Source organism: Somniosus microcephalus, chromosome 2 (assembly GCF_052327205.1).
Source record: "Somniosus microcephalus isolate GS21.2 chromosome 2, FLI_Smic_1.0, whole genome shotgun sequence".
In the NCBI taxonomy this organism is placed as follows: domain Eukaryota; kingdom Metazoa; phylum Chordata; class Chondrichthyes; order Squaliformes; family Somniosidae; genus Somniosus; species Somniosus microcephalus.
In genome coordinates this window covers 158231570-158257291 of record NC_140988.1, presented here as the reverse complement: position 1 = coordinate 158257291, position 25722 = coordinate 158231570, and the positions used below count along the sequence as shown (strand labels likewise).

General features: G+C 45.1%; 1 protein-coding gene across 1 annotated transcript in view; it reads right to left on the bottom strand.

The window, feature by feature from the left end:
• The window catches only part of LOC147123064 (stearoyl-CoA desaturase 5-like), a 96652-nt gene extending 71925 nt beyond the window's left edge, over positions 1-24727 (bottom strand). Inside the window, exons 1-2 of the mRNA XM_085964922.1 lie at positions 24082-24727; positions 14363-14493 (exon numbers count right to left, since the gene is read on the bottom strand). Of these exons, the coding sequence (XP_085821048.1) occupies positions 14363-14493; positions 24082-24292 (342 nt within the window). The 5' untranslated portion in view covers positions 24293-24727. The remainder of the gene's footprint in view (positions 1-14362; positions 14494-24081) is intronic.
• Positions 24728-25722: the final 995 nt, after the last annotated feature.

Sequence of the window (25722 nt, the reverse complement as noted above, 5' to 3'; positions counted from 1 at the left end):
TCATATATGTGCAGCACATCAAGAGAAACAACCTAACTGTCCACCCACAATACTGAAAACATCCTGCAACATGCAAGGCCATAGCGATGTCCTGTTGCATTGACCTAAAAAGGTGGAAGAATCATCTGTGGAAATAGGAAGAAAAAGATTTTGCTTAATTAATGTTGGACTTTGCATTAGCTGAAGACAAAATACAATAGAACTGTGAAACAATTTTGAATACCAAACATGACCAGTTTGAAATTATTAAAAAAATGTAATTACTGAACCAATAATAGATATCCATCATGTATTAAAAATCTTGTGTACATGCACTTCTTGTCTACAAAACCTTAACTCCTATTGTGAACTGTTCCATCATAAATTTCTATGTTCACATTTATAATAGAAACTGCCTATGTAAACTAGTCATACTGTTACACTCTGCCACTAGCAGTGGTGCTGTAGCACCTCAGTTTTGCATCTCTCAGTTCCTCAGCCTATACTACACAAACTCTTATGTTCCACTCAACTCTACTTCTCAAATTTCCATAAGTTTTGCTATTTAACTAAATAATAACATAAGATCAAAGTGTTTAACATAAGAAAACTACTAGGCACTTGGTCAGAGTATTAAACAAGGCTTTAATCGACTGTTTCACAACATGGAAGTCTAGTTATCCTTCACTAGTTCCCGTTTACAAAATGTCCTTGAGCAAGCTGGGCCCGTGTCCGAGTATTTATACTCTCCCTGGACAGCGCCACCAGCAGGCTGCCCAGTATATTTCATAAGTCCTTTCTACATGAATGGCATGATTTATTTCATTCTTCCCGCCTGAAAGATTGGAAGTCTGGTGGCTTCTTTCTACCGAACTAGTCGGACTAATAGATGCAGCCGTTTGGATCTCCGTCGGTGGCCGGAAGGCACGTCTCCTCGGACCGTGTTTTGGTCCCTGGGTCGCTTAGTTCGTACCAGCGGGCTGGCAGAGTCCGTGTTGCCTTGATCGACCTGAGGGGGACCGGGGAGATCGTGGCTCCGTGTGCGGGCCCCCACAGGCGCAGAACTGGCTTCACCCTGCCCAGTAGTCGGTGACTGACCGGCGTCCTGGCTTCGGGTGGCCATCCCGCGGGGAGCGCTCTGTTCCCCGGGTTGATCCGGCGGAATAGCTGGCAGATTCTGTGATGTCCCAGGTATGCGTCATCCTCAGAGGAGCGCAGGGTATCAGCATCATTGATACGGGTCCCACCATCGATTGGGTTCATGTGACCGGTTGGGCAGGGAGCCAGATCCCGGAGTGACACTGCGGATTCCCGGCCATCAGGGTACCACACGTATGCGTACGTGGGATTGACATCCGTCAGTTCCACTGCGTCGACGAGGAGATCACTCTTAAGAGGATCAGACAAATCTTCGGAGTAGCATGGGGCTAGGAGCTGCCAACCATGATGGTAGGGATGTCCCATGAGTGGAGCGACTCTGGAACCCAAAGAATCGTTCGTGAGGAGTAGCGTTGGTGGATGTAGAAAGAAGAGACCTGATGGAATGCAATGCGTCAGGGAGCATAGTTTCCCACTGCTGGTCTGATAGGTTATGTGACCTCAGTGCAAGACGAACAGCATTCCAAATGATAGCATTGTATCTCTCAACTTGTCCGTTTCCAATAGGATGATACAGTGTCGTTCTACTTGTGGCGATTCCCCGTTGGGAAAGATAACTTTTGAGTTTGCTTGACATGAAGGAGGGACCCCGATCAGAGTGGATGAAATTGGCCGTACTGCAAAGGGAAAAGACCTGATCGAGGCATTTGATCACTGTGGAAGTAAGCATATTGGGACAGGGGAAAGCGTGAATATTCGTCCACCATAGTAAGCAAGTAGGTGTTTCGCGTTGAGGAAGGCAGTGGCCCTTTAAAGTCAATGCCGAGTCGCTGCATAGGCTGTATAGCGTGTCTGAGCAAGCCATCCGAAGGACGGAAGAATTGCGGTTTTAATTCCGCGCAAATTCTACAAGTAGAGCATGTTTTTCTCACGTCTTCTGTAGAAAATGGGAGATTTTTAGATTGCACAAAGTGTAACATACGGGTAACGCCAGGATGGCATAAGTCAGTATGAAGATCCGCAAGAGTCGAAGTTGACATGGAAGAGTAGAATGCACGCGTGAGGGTATCCGGGGCCACATTCTCTTTGCCGGGTCGATAATGTATGGTGTAGCCAAAGGCGGCCAATTTCATCCTCCAGAGCTGTATTTTGTTATTCTTGATCTTAGTGCGTTTCCGGTTATCCAGCATAAAGGCCACGGAGCGCTGATCGGTTATAAGCGTGAAATGGCGATGAGCGAGAAAATGACTCCATTTACGTACTGCTTCAATGATAGCCATAGCCTCCTTCACGATAGGATAATGGAGCTCGCTACCCTGCAAAGTTCTGGACAGAAATGCAACGGGTCGACCACCTTGATTCAAGGTAGCCGAGATCGCCACATCCGATGCATCGCACTCGACCACGAAAGGGAGATTTTCATCGATGGAACGAAGCGTGGCTTTTTCCAGTTGTTGCTTGAGGAGGTCGAAAGCTGAAATAGCCGTTGCCTTCAACGGAAATGACTTCGCGTGAAGCAGAGCTGGATCTTGTCGGAAAAGCGGGGTATCCACTTCGCATAATAGGCGAACATGCCGAGGGCCCGACGAAGAGAGCCGAGATTCGTAGGAGGAGGGAGCTCCTGAAGCGGACGAAGTCGCTCTGGATCCGGTTTGATGGCACCGTTGCCCACCCAGTAGCCAAGGATGTTGACTGATGGTACTGATTTCACAGATTTGGACTCATTTAAGGTTAAGTTGCGACGACGGAGAACGTCAAGAAATTTCTGGAGGTTGGCATCGTGCTCCTTCTGGTCATGACCAGCAATGGTGATATTATCCAGATATGGAAAAGTGTCCGTTAAGTTCTCCTGTTTGACTAGGCTATCCATTGCCCGTTGGAAGACGGCCACCCCATTGGTGACCCCAAATGGAAGGTGACAAAACTGGTAAAGCTGACCATTGGCCTCAAAGGCCGTATACTTTTTGTCAGAGTCCTTTAACGGTACTTGATGGTATGCGCTCTTTAAGTCAAAAGTTGAAAATACCTTGTAGTTGGCAAGGTTATTGACCATGTCATTGATGCATGGTAGTGGGTAGGCATCCAGGTCGGTATACTGGTTAATAGTTTGCGAGTAATCGATGCAAAGTCGTTTCTTGTGTTGCTTCAGAGGATTTTTGACGACGACGACTTGAGCCCGCCAGGAAGATGAACATGGCTCAATGATACAGTCAGCTAGAAGGCGAGAGATTTCTGCCTCGATAAAGGATAGATCATCTTGGCTGAAACGTCGTGATTTAGTGACTATGGGCTTACATCGGGGGGAAAGATTGGCAAACAAGGAGGGCTCATCGAGCGAAGCCGCGGAAAGCGCACAAAACGGTACTTTGGAAATAGTAAGCTCCGGTTTTGACCCTCCAAACTCAAAAGTGAGTCTTTTGTGTTGTTTCTGGAAATCCTGTCCCAGGAGCACATCACTGCATAGATTTTTGAGCACCCCGAGCCGGGTGGAGGAATAAGTGTGGCCATTGAGAATAAGGTCGACAAGACAAAAGCCGGAAGAGTTGGCGGTCAGTGGCGTCAGAGCCATTGCAATGTCCCTGTCCAAGGGGGAAATACGAAGTTTTAACTTACTGACAGCCCGCTCACTGATGAAGCTGTCAGCTGCATGAGTCGATTAGTGCACTCAAAATCTGTCCATTTACCGAAACCTTCGTGGCCGCATGGGACAGGCTTTGGGGAAAAACAGCTGTGATGGGAGGAGGAACAGTTTTACCCTCGACAGTTGTAACCTTAGTAGTGGCTCTTGAGGGAGGAGCAGTTTTATAGATAGCAGCTGTAACCTTAGTAGTGGCTCTTGGGTGAGGAGCAGTTTTATAGACAGCAGCTGCAAAACTAACAGGGGCTCTTGACTGACATACCCTAGAAAAGTGACCTTTCTTACTGCAATGACTGCAGGTTGCGTTACGAGCAGGACAAAATTTCCTATAGTGGAATGCACCTCCACAGAAGAAACACTTCCTTCCAGATTGCCAAGATGCCGCTAGGGCAGGGTCATCATCAGTGAGGGCTTCTAGGGTAGGGTCGTCATCGGCTAGGATAGAGTAGTCATCAGTGAGGGCTTCCGCCCGAGGCCCATTGGAGGAGTCACCAAAAGTGATAGCAGCAGTCTGTGCACGCGGTAAAAGATAGGCATCTGCATTTTTTTTGCTAAGTCCAGAGAACATGGCTGATCATAGGCCGCTTGTAACTTGAAGGTTTTATTCTCCAACAGACGCTGGCGTATGAAAGGAGATGCAATTCTGTTAATAAAGGAATCACAAATTAACTCCTCCTGGTACTGCTCAGCTGAGACAGCTTTGAAATTACAATCCTTGCTGAGCCTGCAAAGCTTTTGAAGGAATTTGTCAAGTGATACCCCGAATTGTTGTCGAGTTGTGGCCAGTAGATGCCGAGCAAAAATTTTGCTTGGGGCCTTAACATATAGTTGCTGTAGTATTTGGATAGCGGAGTCATAGTCTACACAGTCTTCGATATAGTCAAACACATGAGGGGATACATAATTGGCAAGTATCTCTAACTTATCAGGAACATTCTCACCACACACTCTGAGGAAGTTGTTGAAGGTACGATATCAGTGTTTCCATACCTTAGCCGTTGTAGGTGAATTCGGGTCCAGGTCAAGATGGGCGGGTCAGAGTAGTTTCTCCATGATGGATTGATTACTACCTCTGGTTCCCTTCTACCGTTTGAGTCGTAGCCGTCTGTTCCCAAAACCACTCAGAGCGTGGAGCACCAGTCGATTAAATTGACGTAAGAAAACTACTAGGCACTTGGTCAGAGTATTAAACAAGGCTTTAATCGACTGTTTCACAACATGGAAGTCTAGTTATCCTTCACTAGTTCCTGTTTACAAAATGTCCCTGAGCAAGCTGGGCCCGTGCCCGAGTATTTATACTCTCCCTGGACAGCGCCACCAGCAGGCCACCCAGTATATTTCATAAGTCCTTTCTACATGAATGGCACGACTTATGTCAGTGTTTATATACAAGTAAGGACAGAATACATGACTTTAAAATGGTCCAATTATATCCCATACTCTAATCAAACTTCATCAAGTCTACATTTGGTCTTAACACTCTGTGTACAACTCTGTGGGAAATTAATCAGTATATGCTAAAAGTCTCGCATATTGTAATAAATATTACATTATGTGCAATGATGCGAACCAATACGGTTAGATATAATGTAACAGAATATGGATTGATAAAACAATGCGACACTCACCAGAATCAGTGAAGTCAGAGGATATCACTGCAAGAGTTCCTCGAAGAAGTGTCCGCAGCCCAACCATCTTCATTAATGACCTATTCTCCATCCTAAGGTCAGCAGTGGGGCTAGTCACTAACGATTCCACAATGTTTCACTCCATTTACAATTCCTCTGATCATGAAGCAGCTCATGCCAGCCTACAACGGGACCTGGACAACATTCAGAGTTTGGCTGACATGTGGCGTGAATGTTACCTGCAACCTAAGTGCCAAGTATAACCATCTCCCAACAAAAGAAAGCCTTGTCTCCTCCCTTTGACGTTCAATGGCACCACCATCGCTGAGTCCCCACCATCAACATTCTGGGAGTCAACACTGGACAGAAACTGAATTTGACCAGCCAAAGCAACAAGAACAGGACAGTAGCTGTGTACTCTGCAACGAGTGGTGCACCTCCTGACCATTCAAAGCCTCTCCACTATCTACAAGCTCAAGTCAAGAGTGCGATAGAATACTTACCATTTACCTGGATGGGTGCAGCTGCAACAATACTCAAGAAGCTCAATACCATCCAGGACAGAGCTTAATCATTGCCCCTGCCACTGAACTCAACATCCATCCAATCCACCACCAGTGCACTGTGGCTGCAGTATGTACAATCTACAGGATACACTTCAGCAACTCAGCAAGGTTACTTAAACAGCACGTGACCTCTACCACCAAGATGAAGAAGAACAGCAATGTTGTAGGAACACCATTTATTTCCTAGATCGCCTCCAAGTCTCACACCATCCTGATTTGGACATACATCATTGTTCCTTTATCGTTGCTGGAAAAAAATCCTGGAATCCCCTACCCAACATCATTGTGAAAGCACCATCACCACAAGGACTGCTGTGGTTTAAGGAGAAGGTCCACCAATCCAATCTCAGGGCAACTAAGGATGGGCAATAAATGCTGGCTTTGCCAGTGTCACCCACATCTTGAGAATGTTTTTAAATGGGATATTAAGGACTTCCTTTCTTCAACTTCTGCTCATAGTTTGCTCCTGGGGCAAACTGGTGCCCGAGTTATTTTTTTCAATCACTTTTGTTCTGTTTTGTTTTGTATGTGTCGCTTTCACGACTTTGTTCACTTTTTTTAGCAATTGTTTGCCAGCTGCATCAATAGCCCTGTACGGTATTAGTTTCTCTTACAGTATCTAGAAATTAATGTTTTCATTTCTTAAAATGTTTGACAAGAACTCTTAATGACATTGAGGAAAATTTTGGATTCCATCGTAAGCAATTTTTCAACACCATTTCCCACTGTTTATTATCAACAGGGAAAGGAAAAAAGCCATCTGCACAGCTCATTCAGTTAATATGGAAGTGAGGTGGAATAATGCAAATGATTGCTAACAAGATGCTGTAATTTTCCACTAGTGGGCTGTTAAGTGTCACTGTTGTAGACAATTTGGTGAAAAAATGCTAGATGGATTTTTTTCCTCACAAAGTGGCCAAAATCTGACCAAAATGCCATTCATTCTTCTCTATTAACAGGGGAGCTGCAAGTGATGTGCGTTATATTATAAGTGCAAGTATACATTATAAGTAGGTTTCAAAAATTAAAACACATTTTTGCCTGGAATTTCCAAGGGGGAATCTCCCGTCGTATTTCCATGATTTCTGCTAATCTTCCCTCTGTGGAAAATCTACACCCTTCTCCCACATTACAACAGTGACTCCACTTCAAAAGTACTTCATTGGCTGTAAAGCACTTTGAGACGTCCGGTGGTCATGAAAGGCGCTATATAAATGCAAGTCTTTCTTTCTTTCTTTTTATCTCAAAAACAAAGCACAACACAAGATGGCCAGCTGAAAAATCCAAAAGTGCATTCACTCATGCATGCTTGCGTCATTTCAGGTCAGCTTCATAAAATACAAACCAACCAGGCAGGTAGCCAAGCTAAAAGCATTGCAAGATCACAAGACAATTACAGATGAAGGCAGCCAGTCAACCCATCATCATCCATCCATCCAGAGAGATCCCGACATCACCACTGCAGCATCCATTGATTCTTAAATATTCCAGGGGTTTTGCCTATATTACTCTAATATGGAAGTTTAATCCATGAGGTGATTCCTCTTTGTATGGAGAAGAATTCCCTGATTTCAGTCCTAAAATGATAATTTTTTGGTTTGAACTTGAATTCCCCCTAGTTCTAATATCACAATTTAATTTAAGGTAATAATCTACCCTTAAATATCTTGTATATCTCTAAAAGATCACTTCCTTTCTGAGCTGAAGAGCCCAAGGGGGAGAAATTCCCTACCTTAACGCCACGTTAACAGGTGGCGCTAAGTCAAGAAAGCAGCGGCCACCGCTCTACCTCCAGCTAGTGGCGGGCCCCGCAGCGTCCTCAATTTTCGACATCCTGGTAGCGCTGCCAGTCTTAAGTTGTGCCCTGAAAAAAAAAGGCGGAGTGGTGACATCAGTCAGCATACAATGCCGACTAAACGTCACCACTGCGAACTTCGACCAAAGCACTGGGTCCTAATCATGCCAGAAAAACCTAGCATGCAAGCAGACTGACAGAGATGCTGTCAGCACATCTTAAAGGGACACACACAGCTTTCAAGTAAGTTTGCATTTAAACTTTTGGACTGGGATTTTTGATTTTATTGAAGTAGTGGCTTGCTGCAATAGATGTTAAAAGTTTTTTTTTTTTTTTTTAAAGTGTGTAGGGAATGCTGCTGGACGCTTGCAAGGCCTTGGATGGTTAAAGGCCTCTGAGATGACAGAAAATGCTACAAATGCTCCTACTCCTCGGTATAAGGATGAACAGGTTGGGTCTCTTTTCGCTTGAAAAATGAAGGCGGAGGGGTGACCTAATTGAGGTCTTTAAAATTATGAAAGCTTTTGATACAGCCAACACAGAGAGAGTGTTTCCACTTGTGGGGAAGAGCATAACTAGAGGCCATCAATATAAGATAGTCACCAAGAAATCCAATAGGGAATTCAGAAGAAACTTCTTTACCCAGAGAGTGGTGAGAATGTGGAACTTGCTACCAAAGGGAGTTGTTGAAGCAAATAGTATAGATGCATTTAAGGGGAGGCTAGATAAGCATATGAGGGAGAAGAGAATAGAGGGTTATGCTGATAGATTTAGATGAGGAAAGACAGGAGGAGGCTCAAGTGAATCATAAACGCCTCCTGGACTGGTTGGGCCAAATGGTCTGTTTTTGTGCCATATATCCTATGTAATCCTATGTAAGCAGGTTAGGCAACATCTGTGGAGAGAGAAACGGAGTTCACGTCTCAGGTCGAGATGGTGCCCGACCAGCTGAGTATTTCCAGCATTTTATGCTATCATTTCAGATTCGCAGCATCCGCTCACAGATGAAAGCGGAGGAAGCAGAAAAGGAGGAAGCAGAAAGGAAGGATGCAACCCAGACAGCCCTTTTCTGGCAGGAAATCCAGATGGATTCATCTTTCAACATTTGTCCCACACCTTACCTTCCCTCTGTTACTGATCATCACAGCGTCCTCTTGGCCAAAATGCTGAAATAAAAGCCATCAAAAAGCAAACTTTCCAATCCAACTTTATAAATCTATCCATCCAATATGACATCAAGAAATCAACATCATCAACTTTATGCATTCCCTAAGTGACTGTCTTGTGTGTGCCTTTGCCTATCCTAGTGATGGCATGCAGTGCTACCCCAGTGGCTGCAGCATGGCTGGTGGAAGGCTGCTGACTTTCAGTGAGGGACACTGCAAATGGCCTTGCTGATGGACCTTGAGGAGCTGGTGGTTAGGAGTGTCAAATTAATTATCATCTTCTTCACTCTCCTCTCCTGCCCAGCCAGTGGTTGACCAAGGCTGCATTTATGGGTGTGTGAAATGAGGAAGGCACAAGGGTGGAGTTGTGGTGAGGGGAGGGCAGGAAAGCAAGAGGAGCATGCCAGAAGGAGGATAACATAGGAGGATACCAGCATCTTGCATCCTTTCTGTCCCGCCGCTGGACAAGGGCTCAGCCATGTTCCTGCCAAGAATGGCCAGCACAGTCTCCTCTAAGGGGGTGAAGTGAAGCTAGGAATGGGAGATGTGCCTTGTGATTGGCACAGATTATTGGTAGGTGTATGATTGGGGAGGGGGGGCGGTTGTGCATTGAGCAGTATGCGAGGCTAGTGGTGCAGTTGATAGGAGACGACTTTTGAAGATGCATTCAATGACCTTGATCACTGGTCTGAGGTCATGAAGCTTCTTTGGGCACTGGAGCCAGGTCGTAGGGGCGATACTGCTGGCACTGCCAGCCTCGGTGATGTGGTCCCACATCCTTCTTTCTGGAGGGCCTCCTGGCCCCTGTGGGTAGACCTCTCTTGCAGTGTTGACACCCTGCACAAAACTGGAGTGCTGCGTGCAAGGGGGGTTGCGAGGAAAAACTTTTTTACGCAGCAAGTGGTGATGACCTGGAATTCGCTGCTGACTGAAGTGGTGGAAGCGGAGACACACTATGTTTTCAAGGGGAGACTGGATAGGCACTTGAGGGAAATAAACTTGCTGGGCTATGGGGATAGAGCGGGGGAATGGGACTGACTGGATTGCTCTACAGAGAACCGGCATGGACTAGATGGGCCGAATGGCCTCCTTCTGTGCCGTTATGTCTCTATTACCCTGAGTGCCCCCTTCCTGGCTCGCTGAGCGATTTGTGTTAGTGCTGAAGCACTTTTACCTTTTTTTTTTAGGTGCAGAAGACAATTCAGCTTTAGACTGCCATTTGGGACCTATTTTTAATGTTTTTTTTGAAAAGCAGTAAGGGCTGAAAAATACATTTTTCCCCCACTTGATTTAAATTTTTAATCAGTTCTGAGTGCATTGCCCCTTTAACCCATAGCCCTTTTAATTGCCCATAATTCATTGCGAACTCCACAGCCTAACTCCCAGAGGCTGCAATGCCGCTCCTGGACGGGAACTTCCGGTCACATGCCTCCACTAACGCCACCAGGAGGGCGTTACATGGTAAGTTAGCGCTGCACTACAAATCTCCAGGCCCCAGCACAAATTTTTGCCCTGTAGCGCTGGGGCCATTTTCAGTGGCCGTAAATCCGAGGCCACGGTGACATCAGCAGGTTTCTGTCAAATGTCCAATCTCCCCCCCACCCCAAGTTTTTCTAGTCTTTCCTCCTCAAGAACTCAAAACAGATATTATGGCATCATTTGCTGCTTAACACAACATTGTGCTTGTAATTTAGAGAAGTGCATGTTATTTTATATTTCTTACCAATTAACAATTTTTTTTAAACTTAAGGCAACTTTTTAAGGCCTCAGTTTCTTTATTTTCCCATCATTACATCAGCCTATACGATTGTGTATTCTGCAAACAGGTGTCTGTCAATAATAATGATTTAAAATGGGTAACCAAGAGTTATGCGAGACCAGCCAGATTACCTCACCAGCTATTTTATCCCTTTCTCCCTGCAGGAAAGCAGCCAGCCTCTGCTCCGCAGTTGCTCACCATACTCATTGTGTGGGAAAATCACAGCCTCGTACCAGTCTGTGTTATGCAGTGCGTTGGAAGAGAGCACTGCCACACTGCACACCTCTGCACCATCGTGCTGTTACTGCTATTAATCTCAGACAGTACATCTGTCCGCTGGACACAGGTGTGTGTGTTATGGTCCACAGCACTAAAGAACTTCATTTTTAAAACTGAAAACTAAAGGTTGCCCTTCACCATCAGAGTTCCCACTAGCTTTCAGTAGCTGACAATACAGCTGACCATAATGTTTACCCAAAGCAGCAACCTTTATAAGATTTTTTTTTTTAAATGATTGGCACTGAACATTCAGTGCAGTCATGTTATTGTATTATTAACTTTACTCCTGCTCCTATCTTCTATGTTTCTATGTTTAATATATAGATCCATGAGGGAGCCAGGACTTCACATACAGCGAGTTACTTTATGAGCTGTTTGCTACTCTATAGGAAGCGGGAGGCTCTGTCCAGTGTGTTATGGAGAACTGTATGCTGTATCTGTAGCACTGCAAATTACTGCCAACTAGACAGTGATATTCGAACGTAGAAATTCAATCGCGCCCGAAAATGGCTACACGGGGCAGGTGCATGCTGCGTGTTCACGTGGCCCTGGGGGGGGGGGGCACACAGGCCAGACGCATACTGCGTGTTCACGTGGCCCCGGGGGGGGGGGGGGGGGCACACGGGGCAGATGCATGCTGCGTGTTCACGTGGCCCTGGGGGGGCACACGGGGCAGGCGCATGCTGCGTGTACACGTGGCCCTGGGGGGGCACATGGGGCAGGCGCATGCTGAGTGTTCACGTGGCCCCGGGGGGGGGGGGGGCGCACACGGGGCAGATGCATGCTGCGTGTTCACGTGGCCCGGGGGGGGGGGCACACGGGGCAGGCGCATGCTGAGTGTTCACGTGGCCCCGGGGGGGGGGGGGGGGGGCGCACACGGGGCAGATGCATGCTGCGTGTTCACGTGGCCCGGGGGGGCACACGGGGCAGGCGCATGCTGCGTGTACACGTGGCCCGGGCACACGGGGCAGGCGCATGCTGCGTGTACACGTGGCCCTGGGGGGGCACGGGGGGCAGGCGCATGCTGCGTGTTCACGTGGCCCCGGGGGGGGGGGGGGGGGGGGCGCACGGGGCAGACGCAAGCTGCGTGTGCTTGTTCACATGGTCCCAGGGGAGGTACACTCTGGCTGCAGACAGCAAGAAAAGCTTCTGAAGAAAAAAAATGGTTGCAAGACTTGCAGATTGTTCCCTCAGATTCTCCGATGTCCCGTTGGAGGCCCTGGTCCAGGCTGTGGACAGGAGGAGATTCTGTTCCCCCCGGGGGTGGGGGCGCAGACTGCCCTCCAGATAACACCTACGTTGCCAGTGGGAAGAGGTCATGATGTGCTGCCTGTGGTCACAAATGAGCTGGACACTGAGTGAGTGAAATCCCTTTCTATTCAGAAAGATGTCAGGCTGCTGCTGGAGAGCAGGCAAAGCAGTGTGGGTGCAGTCTATGGCACTTTGCACCCTGGGAACCCTGCAATGCAGTCACAGCCTAGTGCTCTCTCAACCTGATTTGCTGAGTCCATTAGGAAAGTAATGTCGTTATTCCTCCTGGTGTAGAGCGTCACGGTCACCTCCCTGATACAACAGTGAACTGCAAACTGGGAGAGGTTGCTGATGTCACCTGCTACAGCCGTGGCATAAGGAAGTGCTGTTCATGCCCTGGTTTGAGGTTCAAGTTGTGGATGCAGCAGATGACATAGCTCCGTGATAGCCTCCTTTGTAAAGTGAAGGTGCCTGAGACATTGCTCCTCAGTGAAGTTCAGGTCGGAGAAGTGCTCCCTGAAGACCTGCCTGTTGTGGGTGCGACCTCCTGCTCAGTGCTGTCCTCGCCCAGCTGCTCCTGCTCTCTCCCAAAGGCAGACCTATCAGACCACCCATGGCTGCACTAAAACTGTTTTGAAGGCAGACAAAAGCAGTCCAGCACCAGCAAAAACTGGTTAGCATAGTCAGAAATCCGTCGTAGAAGGCAGAAAATAATTAAAAGAAATGCCCAGAAGTTAATCAGCAACTAACCAGTATGGAGTGGATGAGTCCTTTAAATAGTGCTGCTGTAGGGTCCTTCCTGCCTGTTAGCACCAGGAACTGCTCAGCGAGTTTATCATGTAGCGAGTCAGGCACTGAGACAGAATCAATTTCACAAAAAGGTCCTACAACAAACATGGGACCCTTACTTTAGTATCTTAATGAGGCTTTTTAATACTTTCGGCACAAGCTCTGGATGCCTATGGAGGAGCCCGATCCAATATAGTGGGCAGCGCACTTCCAGCGTTGAATGGTTGCGTGCATGCCGCCCACCATATTGGACCCTTAGGCGACGTGATTAAGCTGCTAGTCCTCTGTCTTCTTTCTGTTTTCAGACACGTTTCTCGGCGAAGAAATCTCAGCAAAAACAACATTCTGGATGGGAACTACTATCCAGAGAACTTGGTTGTAATAAACTATGTAAAGCAAATGGCTATGTGGTCACAACTGCCAAAGTAATGGGTTGGATTTCTTCAGAACAGAAGCCCAGATGGTTTAAAATCCTGGGCAGTGCATTCTGTTTGTGAGCAAACTACTGAATGACATAATGGTTAAAAATAAATGGTCCGAGTTCTCAATCTCCCGACAATCCCCTAAATCGGAATTTCACACATAACTCTACCTCTTTGATTATACCTCACATGGTGTTCAAGCCATAGGTACAAAATATTCACGTATCATGGAGCTGACGTCCCAGTCGAGAACAAGCCGTTGTCCGTGATGCCACTGAAAGCAGTCTGCAAGCCACTCAGCAACACAGTTCATGTGACAATTAGCACTTCTGCATCTAAGCTTTATCATTTTAATTCTTCAGCTAAAGCATGCTATAAACAAAGACTGTAATGAACAGCTATGCTTTACAACTTATATCCTACTCTAAGCATTAATTGTGACTCATTGGCTATTAAGTCCAGTCTCTTGTGGGATATAAGCTGTATCCCATGGCTCTTTATATATATCTTAACCAGAAATGTGTTTGCAGCTGATCTTATTCCATCACCATGTGGGTAAAGTGTTAATATGTAACATATTCACAACTTGCAGCATCCAACCTCATAACCTGTATAGGTTAAAGGTTATCTTTTAGTTGCATACCCTATTCAAACTTGTATATATCCAATAAAAGTACAAAGGGTTAGATGAAGTATGGTGGGAGGAGGCTCATGTGGAGCATAAATACTGGCACAGTCCAGTTGGGCCGAATGGTCTGTTTCTGTGCTGTAAATTCTGTTTCTGTGCTGTAAATTCTATGTAAAACAAACTCAGTGAAATGTAAAGTATATTTCACTCACATTAAATTAAATGGGAATTAAAGCTTGATTTCTATTGCTGGTAACCACAAATTAATTTCAGCGCAACAAATATGCAAATAAATAAATACACAACCCACTGAATAAGACAGAAGCGCTACTTTCAACACATATTTGAAAGTCATAAAAATCACCTGAAAAGCCATGGAGTTGGCAGCGGCCAGGAACATCCGCAGAGGCAGTTTTGCCTTGTAAGATCGGTGGCTCCATAAACGGTGCGCACCAGCTGTCACTCCGAGAGCCGTTACTATGAAACAAAGGTAAGCTGTGGAAATACACAATAGCCTGGGATTAGTACCATGGCACATCACTTTCTGCATTGCTGCCTGTGTAGCCGGGATTTCCAGTAAAACAAGGCCAGTGATGGGAGTGATTTCTATCCCTTCACAGTTATTCGTCATTTTTGCCAAAATAATTGCTCCCTCACTTCGTAGCCTCTGCACCAGCATACTGCGTTAATCAAACAGCAGTATTCTTGGCCCGGAGAGATAATTGCCATGTGAGTAAAGAAAGTTATTGAGATGGTGGTAGGGTCAGAGCTATATTGTAAACATGGGGGAAAATTTGGACAAAATATACAGTTTTCAGGCCACCAAAGTAAAAACAGAAAACATTGACACAGCATATCAGTTAGCTTCTGAAAAGAAAAAAGGTTAATATTTCAGGTGTTCGGTCAAAAGGTCTACACCTGAAACATTAACCTGTCGTCTGTCATTACAGATGCTGCCTCACCTGCTGTGTACTTTCAGCATTTTCTGTTTTTATTTTAGATTTCCAGCATTTGCATCTCCTTTCCCCTCCATGACATTGAACTCACTTTAATAACACAAATCAGTGCATTCTGATGCTATAGGACACCCCACTGATATAAACTTTGAAACTTATGAGAGGTTGGGGAAAAAATCATCCGAAATACTTAGCTTTCAAAAGATCCAGTGAGACAATGGAGGACAGTTTTGAAAATATTGGGAGCCGTTACTGTTGACTGAGCCATTGTTGATGAGTTACTCCTTCAAGTGGCTGAATGTACCTCATTAGCTGATGATGGGGTGAAATTAGTCTTGGGCAGTGGCGTAAAGCAGGCGATAGGAAAGTGGGACTATTGACTTCAATGAAAAAGACAATCGGGTGCAGCGTAAAACGGGCTGCCGACTCACTAGGAGTTGTTTCACACTACCACTGAAGCTGAATTTCACCCCCGTGCTACGCCTAAATCTTTGGACATAAATCTAAGTCAGTGCATTGCTGGCGTAAATGCAGGACACTCGCGTGAGCTGGCCTTTCACATGGGGGTAGCGTTATGTAAATGAGCGGCAGAGTTTCAGCAGACGTATCTCAGAAACAGCGCAAATGATCGAGGAATAACGCGTAAAAACCAGTGTAAATCTATCCGCACAAATTTCCTCAGGGAAAAATAAATGGTGCAGCGCCGCCTCTTACACTGCAATTACGTCAAAGTTTTCCAGGAAATGAAGGGTATGTCAGAAGCTTTACAATATCAGGGCTGGCTGATTTTGAGCATCACTTACTGACAGTTTACAACAAGTTCATGTTCAGTTACTTCGGGCATTCTGCTCAGATTTAATTTGTTCTGTTCTTTGCACTGATTCAGAGAATATCCTGTTTAAAGCAGGTTCTCTATACTCTGCCTCTCCAGAATGTCAGTCTGATTTGAAGCAGACTGATTTGGGGAAAAAAATTGGTAATCTTGAGATTCTGTAGCTGAACTTCAATGTACACTTTTTATTAAGGAATTTAATTAAGAAAATTAGTCAGGGAGAATGATTTATGACTAAAGATGCTGGTTCCATTGATTGGTTAAGACACACGGCTTGTTATGGGCTAAACAGTGGAAGATGAGCACCCAGATTTCACCGATATTTTCATAACAGAACCATCACTCTACTGAATTACTTGGTAAATAACAAGTTGGAATCCTTTCACTATCAAAGTTTCACTATAAATGAATTCACTATACTGTTCAAATCTGTAGAACTGCCATCATTACAATTGAAGGTTTTTGTAATTTGTGTACATACAAGACTAGTTTTGCCCCATTTATGCATGCAGATTGTAAATGCCTGTATGTACCAATGCTGGGCTAGTTATGTTGCCCATTCAATGCAGTTTTATGGACAGGAGTCCACATACCCACTGTGGTTGATCCACCCAAGCAAATTCTAAGTGCAAAATTAAGACAAACTGCCATTTACCCTGACTCACTGTCTGTGCAACATTCTTCCTGTGTGCAAATGACTAAATGACCAATAAAGTAATCTGGAATAAAAAGCTAGTACCAGTAATGGTGACCATGAAACTACTGGATTGTCGTAAAAACCCATCTGGTTCACTAATGTCCTTTAGGGAAGGAAATCTGCCATCCTTACCTGGTCTGACCTACATGTGACTCCAGACCCACAATAATGTGGTTGACTCTTAACTGTCCTCTGAAATGGCAAGCCACTCAGTTAAGGGCAATTAGGGATGGGCAATAAATGTTGGCCTTGCCAGCGACGCCCACATCCCATGAATGATTTTTTTTTTTTTAAATCACACTTAAGTTTTCACATTAGTTATATCTAGGTATACATGCTCCACACAGGAGACACAGACACAAACTTTTTGCACTCAGGTTTATCTGTATAAACCCCTGATCTTACTTCCTAATATAAAGGCTGTTGTCACCTGTCCTGATTTGAACAAGTCCTGTTTCTGAGTGGAGTAGAAATTTCTAGAATGTAAAGAAGTCTGTTTTTAAAAAATGTCCATTTTCCCATTTACAACTGTATCTACATAGATACATAGAAGATAGGAGCAGGAGTAGGCCATTCGGCCCTTCGTGCCTGCTCCGCCATTCGATGAGATCATGGCTGATCCTTTAATTCAGTATCCCGTCCCCGCCTTCTCTCCGTAACCCTTAACCCCTTTTGCCCGTAGAAATATATCTAATTCCCTCTTAAATATATTTAATGAGCTGGCGTACACTGCCCTCTGTGGCAATGAGTTCCACAGGTTCACCACTCTCTGAGTGAAGAAATTCCCCCTCATCTCTGTCCTAAATGGTTTAGCCCTTATCCTTAAATTATGTCCTCTAGTTCTGTTCTCACCCGCCAAGGGAAACATTCCTTCTGCATCCAGTCTGTCTAGACCTGTCAGAATTTTATACACTTCTATGAGGTCCCCTCTCAATCTTCTAAACTCCAGTGTGTACATCCCTAAACTACATAGTCTCTCCTCATAGGTCATTCCCGCCATTCCTGGTATCAGCCTGGTGAATCGCCGCTGCACCCCCTCCATGGCAAGAACATCCTTCCTCAGATGAGGCGACCAAAACTGTACACAGTACTCGAGGTGTGGTCTCACCAGTGCCCTGTACAGCTGCAGCAAGGTATCCCTGTTCCTGTATTCTAACCCTTTTGCTATGAAGGCCAGCATACCGTTTGCCTTCTTGACCGCCTGTTGCACCTGCATGCTCGCCTTCAGTGACTGGTGTACAAGAACACCCAGGTCTCTCTGTACTTCCCCCTCTCCCAATCTATTGCCATTTAAATAATAATTTGCCCTCCCGTTCCTGCACCCAAGGTGGATAACTTCGCACTTGTCCACATTATAGTGCATCTGCCATTTATCCGCCCAATCGCCCAGTCTGTCCAAATCGCTCTGGAGCTTCCTGGTCTCTTCCTCTGAGCCCACCCCCCCTCCTAGTTTAGTGTCGTCTGCAAATTTGGAAATGCTGCATCCGACTCCCTGATCCAGGTCATTAATGTAAATTGTGAACAGCTGGGGGCCCAGGACAGATCCCTGTGGTACCCCACTTGTTACTGCCTGCCATTCAGAAAATGAGCCGTTTATTCCAACTCTCTGTTTTCTATCTGACAGCCAGTTCCCTATCCACGCCAAAACTTTCCCCTTTATCCCATGAGCCTCAATTTTCCATGCTAATCTTTTATGTGGGACCTTATCGAAGGCCTTTTGGAAGTCCAGGTACACCACATCTACTGGCTCTCCCCCATCTATTCTACCAGTTACTCCCTCAAAAAATTCCAATAGATTAGTCAAGCACGATTTACCCTTTGTAAATCCATGTTGACTCTGTCCTATCCTGTCCCCATTTGCTAAGTGCTCCGCTATTTCATCCTTAATGATGGACTCCAGCATTTTGCCCACAACTGATGTAAGGCTTACAGGTCTGTAATTACCTGCTTTTTCCCTACCCCCCTTTTTGAATAGTGGGGTAACGTTAGCTACCCTCCAATCCATCGGCACTGTTCCCGAGTCTAATGAATTCTGAAAAATCATCCTTAGTGCATCCGCTATCTCTAGGGCCACCTCCTTCAGTACCCTAGGATGCATGTTATCAGGCCCTGGGGATTTGTCCACCTTCAATCCCTTTAGCTTCCTTAACACCATATCCTTAGAGATATTGATTTGCGTCAGTTCCTCCTTTGCCAATGTCCCTATTTTTCCCGATATCCCAGGGAGGTTTTTTGTGTCTTCCTTCGTAAAGACTGACCCAAAGTATGCATTTAGTTGATCTGCCATTTCCTTATTTCCCATTATATATTCCCCCGTATCTGACTGCAATGGACCAACTTTGGTTTTCACCAGTCTTTTCCTTTTGATATACTTATAAAAGCTTTTGGAGTTAGTTTTTATATTTTCCGCCAGCTTGTTTTCGTAAGCTATTTTGCCCCTCTTGATTATGCCCTTTGCCCTCCTTTGCTCTATCTTAAACTGTTCCCAATCTTCCGCTCTGGCGCTTTTTTTGGCTATTTTATACGCCCTATCTTTGGATTTTATGCTGTCTCTAATTTCCCCTGTTATCCACGGTTGAGTCACCTTTTTAGATTTCCTTTTATGCCAGATTGGTATAAACAATTTTTGCAATTTTGTCATTCTATCTTTAAATGTTTGCCATTGTTTATCTACCTCCAGTCCTCCCAGGAACGTTGTCCAATCAGACCTACTCAGTTCCCGTCTCATGGCATCATAATTCCCCTTGTTTAAATTCAGGACCTTAGTCTCTGAGTCAATTTCTTCGCTCTCCATTTCGAGTGAGAAATCGATCATGTTATGATCGCTCTGACCCAAGGGTCCCCGTACAACAAGATTACTGATTAGTCCCTTCTCATTGCACAGTACCCAGTCCAATATAGCCTGTTCCCGAGTTGGTTCCTCGACATATTGATCCAGATAACCATCCCTTAAACACTCAAGGAATTCCTCCTCCTCATTATTTTTACTGATTAGGCTAGTCCAATCTATATGTAAGTTAAAGTCACCTATGATGACAGCTGTGCTCTTATTGCACGCTTCTCTAATTTCCCTCGTGATGCCCTCCCTAACCTCTATTTTACTATTTGGAGGCCTATATACCACTCCTATTAATGTTTTTCGCCCCTCGCTATTTCTTAGCTCCACCCATATAGATTCTGTATTAACTGAGTTAATATCCTTCCTTTCAATTGCATTTATCCCCTCTTTTACTAGCAATGCTACCCCTCCTCCCTTTCTTTTTTGTCGATCCTTCCTAAATACTGAATACCCCTGTATGTTAAGCTCCCAGCCCTGCTCACCCTGCAACCATGTTTCCGTAATCCCAATTAGGTCATAATTATTAACCTCTATTTCCACAGCTAATTCATCTACCTTGTTCCTGATGCTTCTCGCATTAAGGTATAAAACCCTCAGGCTTTTTTTATGCTCACATTTTTTATGAATTAGTTTGGCCCTTTGTTTTTTGTTCCTCACCCTTTTATCATTTATTTCTGTCTGCCTTTCACTTTCCTCTATTTCACTACATAGGTTTCTAGCCCCCTGCCATACTAGTTTAAATGCTCCCGAACTGCTTTATCAAAAATTACCCCGAGAACATCAGTTCCATCTCTGCACAGGTGTAGACCGTCCCTTTTGTATAGGTCACACCTACCACAAAACTGGTTCCAATGCCTCAAAAATTTAAAACCCTCCCTCTTACACCACTGCTCAAGCCACGTATTTAGCCTAACTATCCTGTTCTCTGTACTCTTACTAGCACGTGGCACTGGTAGTAATCCAGAGATTACTACCTTCGAGGTCCTACTTTTTAGCTTGGCTCCTAACTCCCGAAATTCTACTTGTAGGACCTCTTCCCTTTTTTTAGCTACGTCGTTGGTACCAACATGTATCACGACAACTGGCTGTTCCCCTCCCCCTCCAGAATGTTCTGCACCCGCGCCGAGACATCCTTGACCCTTGCACCAGGGAGGCAACATACCATCCTGGAGTCTCGGTCGCGACCACAGAAACCCCTATCTATTCCCCTTACAATCGAATCCCCTATTACTATAGCCCTGCCACTCTTTTTCCCTCCCTTCTTTGCAACAGAGCCAGTCATGGTGCCATGAGCCTGGCTGCTGGTGCCTTCCCCCGATGTGTCACCCCCCCCGACAACAGTACCTAAGGCGGTGAACCTGTTGCTAAGGGAGACAACCCCAGGGGATTTCTGCACTACCTTCCTGCCCTTGCTCTGCCTTTTGGTCACCCATGTACTGTCTACGCTGGCCTTAACCTGCGGTGTGACCAACTCACTAAATGTGCTATCCACACCCCTCTCAAAATCGTGGATGCTCCAAAGTGAGTCCATCTGCAGCTCAAGGGCCGTCATGCGGTCCCACATGAGCTGCAGCTGGACACACTTCCTGCACACATAGTCGTCAGGGACACAGGAAGCGTCCCTGATTTCCCACATGTTACAGGAGGATGATGATGATGTAGAGGCGATTGTTTTTAAAATGACTAAGATTTTCAATTAATTTTCAGGTCAGGATACGTCTGATTGTACCCATTAGTCCCTGCCCTTAGTATGGTTTTAGACATGGCAAAAAAAATGGTGACTGCAGCTGTTGACATCTCTCCAAATGGTGCAGGGACGGACTATTTTAACACACATTTTAAACTTTGAATACTATGAACCACAAAGGTACGGAATAATGGAGGGACTCATTTCTTGCATAATGCTGCACCCTTTTATTGAACTTTGGATCAATGTATAGCAGGATTTGGCCTCTGGTATCTGACTGCTACATTGCCCATGGTCACTTAAAGCTGGATCAGATAAAGCTTGAATATCAAGCAACACAAATACCAACGCCATGAGTTCAAGCCCTGCAGGCAAATACAGTAATTTCTCATTATAACTATCTGCTAGATCAGGTGGACCTCTTTATGGCTTCATGATTAACAGGCAAAAAAAGTGTATAATTTGCTAAATGTGGTCCCGCCTTGCTATATACAATTTACTCCTCTTGCTTCTAAGTTGTTTAATTCAAATTATCTAATAATCCACATTTTAAGCACTGGAATCCCACTTTGCTGTTATCAACATTACTTAATTCAAATTATTGAATAATTCATTTTAAGTACAAGCAATGACTTTGAATTATCCATTGACTGTAAAGTCATTTTAAATACCTCCTAAATAAAGCATTATAGAAAGGGTGTTCTCAGTTGCATCTGTCTTCAATGATTAAAAATTAAATATATTGAAGGATACAGAGTGACCATCAGCGCATTACACAGCAGTGGATCAACTGAGGGGTTCCCATGATATCATGAACTATTGAAGAGAAGCTCTGAGCTCAGAACTCAGAGGCTGGAGCGCTGCCTGTAAATAACTTGACAGCTATATAGTATTCATTTTATTATATGGACACTATTAGAATTTTGATTTTTTTTTGATTAACAAAAAATTGCTCCTCTCAATCATATTTTCAGCAGTGATAGCTTTGCCATTGCATCATCAGTGGGCAGTTCATTCAATGTAGTGCTACTGCACATGATATAGCATATCACAATATTTGGATTCATTGCACAGGTCTCACAGGAAACTATGCAGTTTTTTGTGACAGTGAATTGTACATTCACTATTATTGGGATAGTGTTAGTGGTAGAAAGCCTAGCAACACCAAACTCTTATTTTTTTGCCATATCTTGCCACATGAATTTACCCTTTCCTCAATAACCTTAACAGCTTATGTGTATACCCAGATTCTTTAGCAATCATCAATATTAATCTTAATACTGATACAACTCCTCCTCTCTCATGTACATCCAAACTGATTAGACCCAATCTGTATTAATCTACTACATAGTAAATCTTGGTAGATTTGTTGCATATCCAAATTGCTTATGCCAATCCCTAATACTTTTAATAGTACTACCACAATACATTTTAATGGATTCTTTATGAAAGTCACTTAGAATCGATGAACATAATCTTGTAGCCACAGTAATCTTCATAATTTCCATGGATATCCAAATGGTTTAGAATCTGTGACAAACTGGTTCATTTACAATTGTATCTGTGCCATGGAACCTGGGCTCATTCCCTCATTTTAAGATTAAGGGTTTATCTATATAAGCCATATTTCAATAGGTCATAAATCAATCTCACAGTGCATCTTATTTGCACATTCCAACTTTGTGTGCAAGCTAGAATTCAACACGACAGCACTAAATCTTGAGTGTTTTTAACTTTGTGCTGAGGGCCAGGAGATATTTTGTTTGTAGACCCGTAACAATATAAAATTATAACTTTACTTTTAATTAAGAAATTATTTGGAACTTTTGAGGTTCGGGTTGTTTCAACAGATCATACATAATAACCACATCATAAACAAACATAGATAAATACTTTCCCAGTCAAGATAGGGCATGATTACCATCTTGTCATATGACATGGAACTCTTTTTGATCATAATTGGTAAATAATAAGTCCAGATTGAACTATTGATTACTCCAAAGTCTAATTTACAAAAATGGCTAAATAAAAGAAATTCTATCATAGATCATCCCAAACCCTCTCTTCCTGAAGTACATCTAAATAATTTGACAACACTGTGATTCCCTGGGGAGATTATAACAAGAAGATGGACTCAACAGAAAGTTAAATGAAATCTCTTTTAAATCTTCACCTCTAATTTTCTACTCTTTTGCTCAGAAAAAATATTTTTTTCAGGTGACTGTTATAGTCGGAGACCGAAACGAATTAACAACCTGGCTCTTGAATTCTATCCCTAAACCTCTCTGCATCTCTACCTCTCCTCCTTTAAGGCCTCCTTAAAACCTACCACTTTCTTGCCCTAATTTCTCCTTATGTGGCTCAGCGTCAAATTTTGTTTGGTGATACTACTGCGAAATAACTCGGGACATTTTACCAAGTTAAAGGCGCTATATAAATGCAAGTTGCTGTTGTTGGAAAGGCGTCACAAATATTCAGTGTCCACTTTTTCTAGGGGACGAATGTAAACACTTAACTGAGGAACAGCGTTCAATTATTCACACGATAGCGTACTCGGGACTAATGGGTCCCTATTCCCTGCCCAGACATTGACACCTGCTGTGTGGGGAATCAAACATGATGCGTCATTCAGGGGCTGTAATTTTTGAACCACTGCAGCCTGCACTGTGCCGTCTGATTAAAACTGGCCTGTATTCCGAGAACGGAACGGCCGGCACCGATGCGCATTAAGTTTCATTTATTGTGACTAAAAAAAAATCATTCATCTTTGCTGCTTTTATTTATTTATTTATTCAACTGAGCCGATGCCGCGCCAAGTGCCCGCCACCGGCACTGCTGACCACACAGGGCTTCATGTGAGGCGGTGCCCGGCAATAACACAAGCTGCCCTTCGATGCAAAGGTCGCGCGTTTCCCCCCTCACAGGGGCAGACGTTAAATTCACTCCGGGGCTGTTTTTGTCTGAAGAAATTCTGCTGCGAGCCCGATCATTGGGTGGCGGCGGCTGGCCGCGCTGCCTTGGCTCTGCAAAGGGAGGGAGCTGCGCAATGAATGCGGACACACTGCCACTTACCCCACAGCCATGTTAGCGGCTGAGCTTGCGGGAGCAGGCACAGCGAGTACACGGCGCCCAGGTGCAGCAGGCTCATCAGGGCCACGTTCCTCCAGACGATGTTCCGCTCCGGCGTGGCTTTCCGCTGCTTGCTGTCCGTGGCCGTGCTGTGGGCTCCTTCAGTCGGCTCTTCCACCGCCTCCTCTCCATCGATTTTGTCCTGATTCTCCATATTCGCCACCTTTCAGTATCACCGGCTGTGGAAACTCGGACAACAGTCGTTAGCTCGCTGGCCGGCTGGTTTATCAATGCCGACTCTATTTTTTAAAGCATGTGTCAGTGCGCAGACGGAGATGGAAAGGAAGGCTACAGATGAGCGTTCATCAGCAGCGCAGGCATCTTGCACCAGTGTGCAACCCTCTCCAGCAGGGCAGCCTGAGGCAGCAGCCAGCCAATCACAGCACGGGCTTAAGAGCGGCGCGTCCTATAGGGACTGACTGCAGCAACACCTTCACCACAACACCCAGTCCACAGCCAGGGTCCCAGATCACAGCCAGCACACCACAGCCAGGGTTCCAGACCACAGCAAGCATACCACAGCCAGGGTCCCAGATTACAGCAAGCACACTACAGCCAGGGTCCCAGATCACAGCAAGCACACCACAGCCAGGGTCCCAGACCACAACACCCAGACCACAGCCAGGGTCCCAGACCACAGCAAGCACACCACAGCCAGGGTCCCAGACCACAGCAAGCACACCACAGCCAGGGTCCCAGACCACAGCAAGCACACCACAGCCAGGGTCCCAGACCACAGCAACACAACCATAGTCAGGGTCCTGCAACCAGATCAATGCCAGGATTCAACACCACAGTAAATAGCTCACAGATAGGGTTCAGCGCCTCAGAAACCAGACCACAACTCAGCACCTGCACCACATGAGCAAGATCACAGTGAGGATTTAGAGACCCGCCAACCAGATCACAGCCAGGATTTCTCTGTTCCAACAACTTCAGAGCCAGAATTCTCCAACCCAGCAGCAAGATCACAACTCTGATTTTGCTGCTTCCATATTTAGGATCACAATTAGGAGTCTTTGGCCTAGAAATTCATGGCTGCCACGAAAATTGAGTTAACGGCCGCTGAAAATGGACGAAACAGTAGACCGTGTTTTAAGAACATAAGAAATAGGAACAGGAGTAGGCATTTCGGCCCCTCGAGCCTGCTCCGCCAATCAATAAGATCATGGCTGATCTGATCTTGGCCTTAACTCCATTTTCCCGCCCGCTCCCCATAACCCTCGACTCCCCTGTAGCTCAAAAATCTGTCTATCTCTACCTTGAATATATTCAATGACCCCCACCTCCACAGCTCTCTGGGGTAGAGAATTCCAAAGATTCACAACCCTCAGAGAAGAAATTCCTCCTCATCTCCATTTTAAATGGGCGACCCCTTATCCTGAAACTATGCCCCCTAGTTCTAGATTCCCCCACGAGGGGAAATATCCTCTCAGCATCTACCCAGTCAAGCCCCCTCAGGATCTTATATGTTTCAATAAGATCACCTCTCATTCTTCTAAACTCCAATGAGTATAGGCCCAACCTGCTCAACCTTTCTTCATAAGACAACCCCTTCATCTCAGGAATTAACCTAGTGAACCT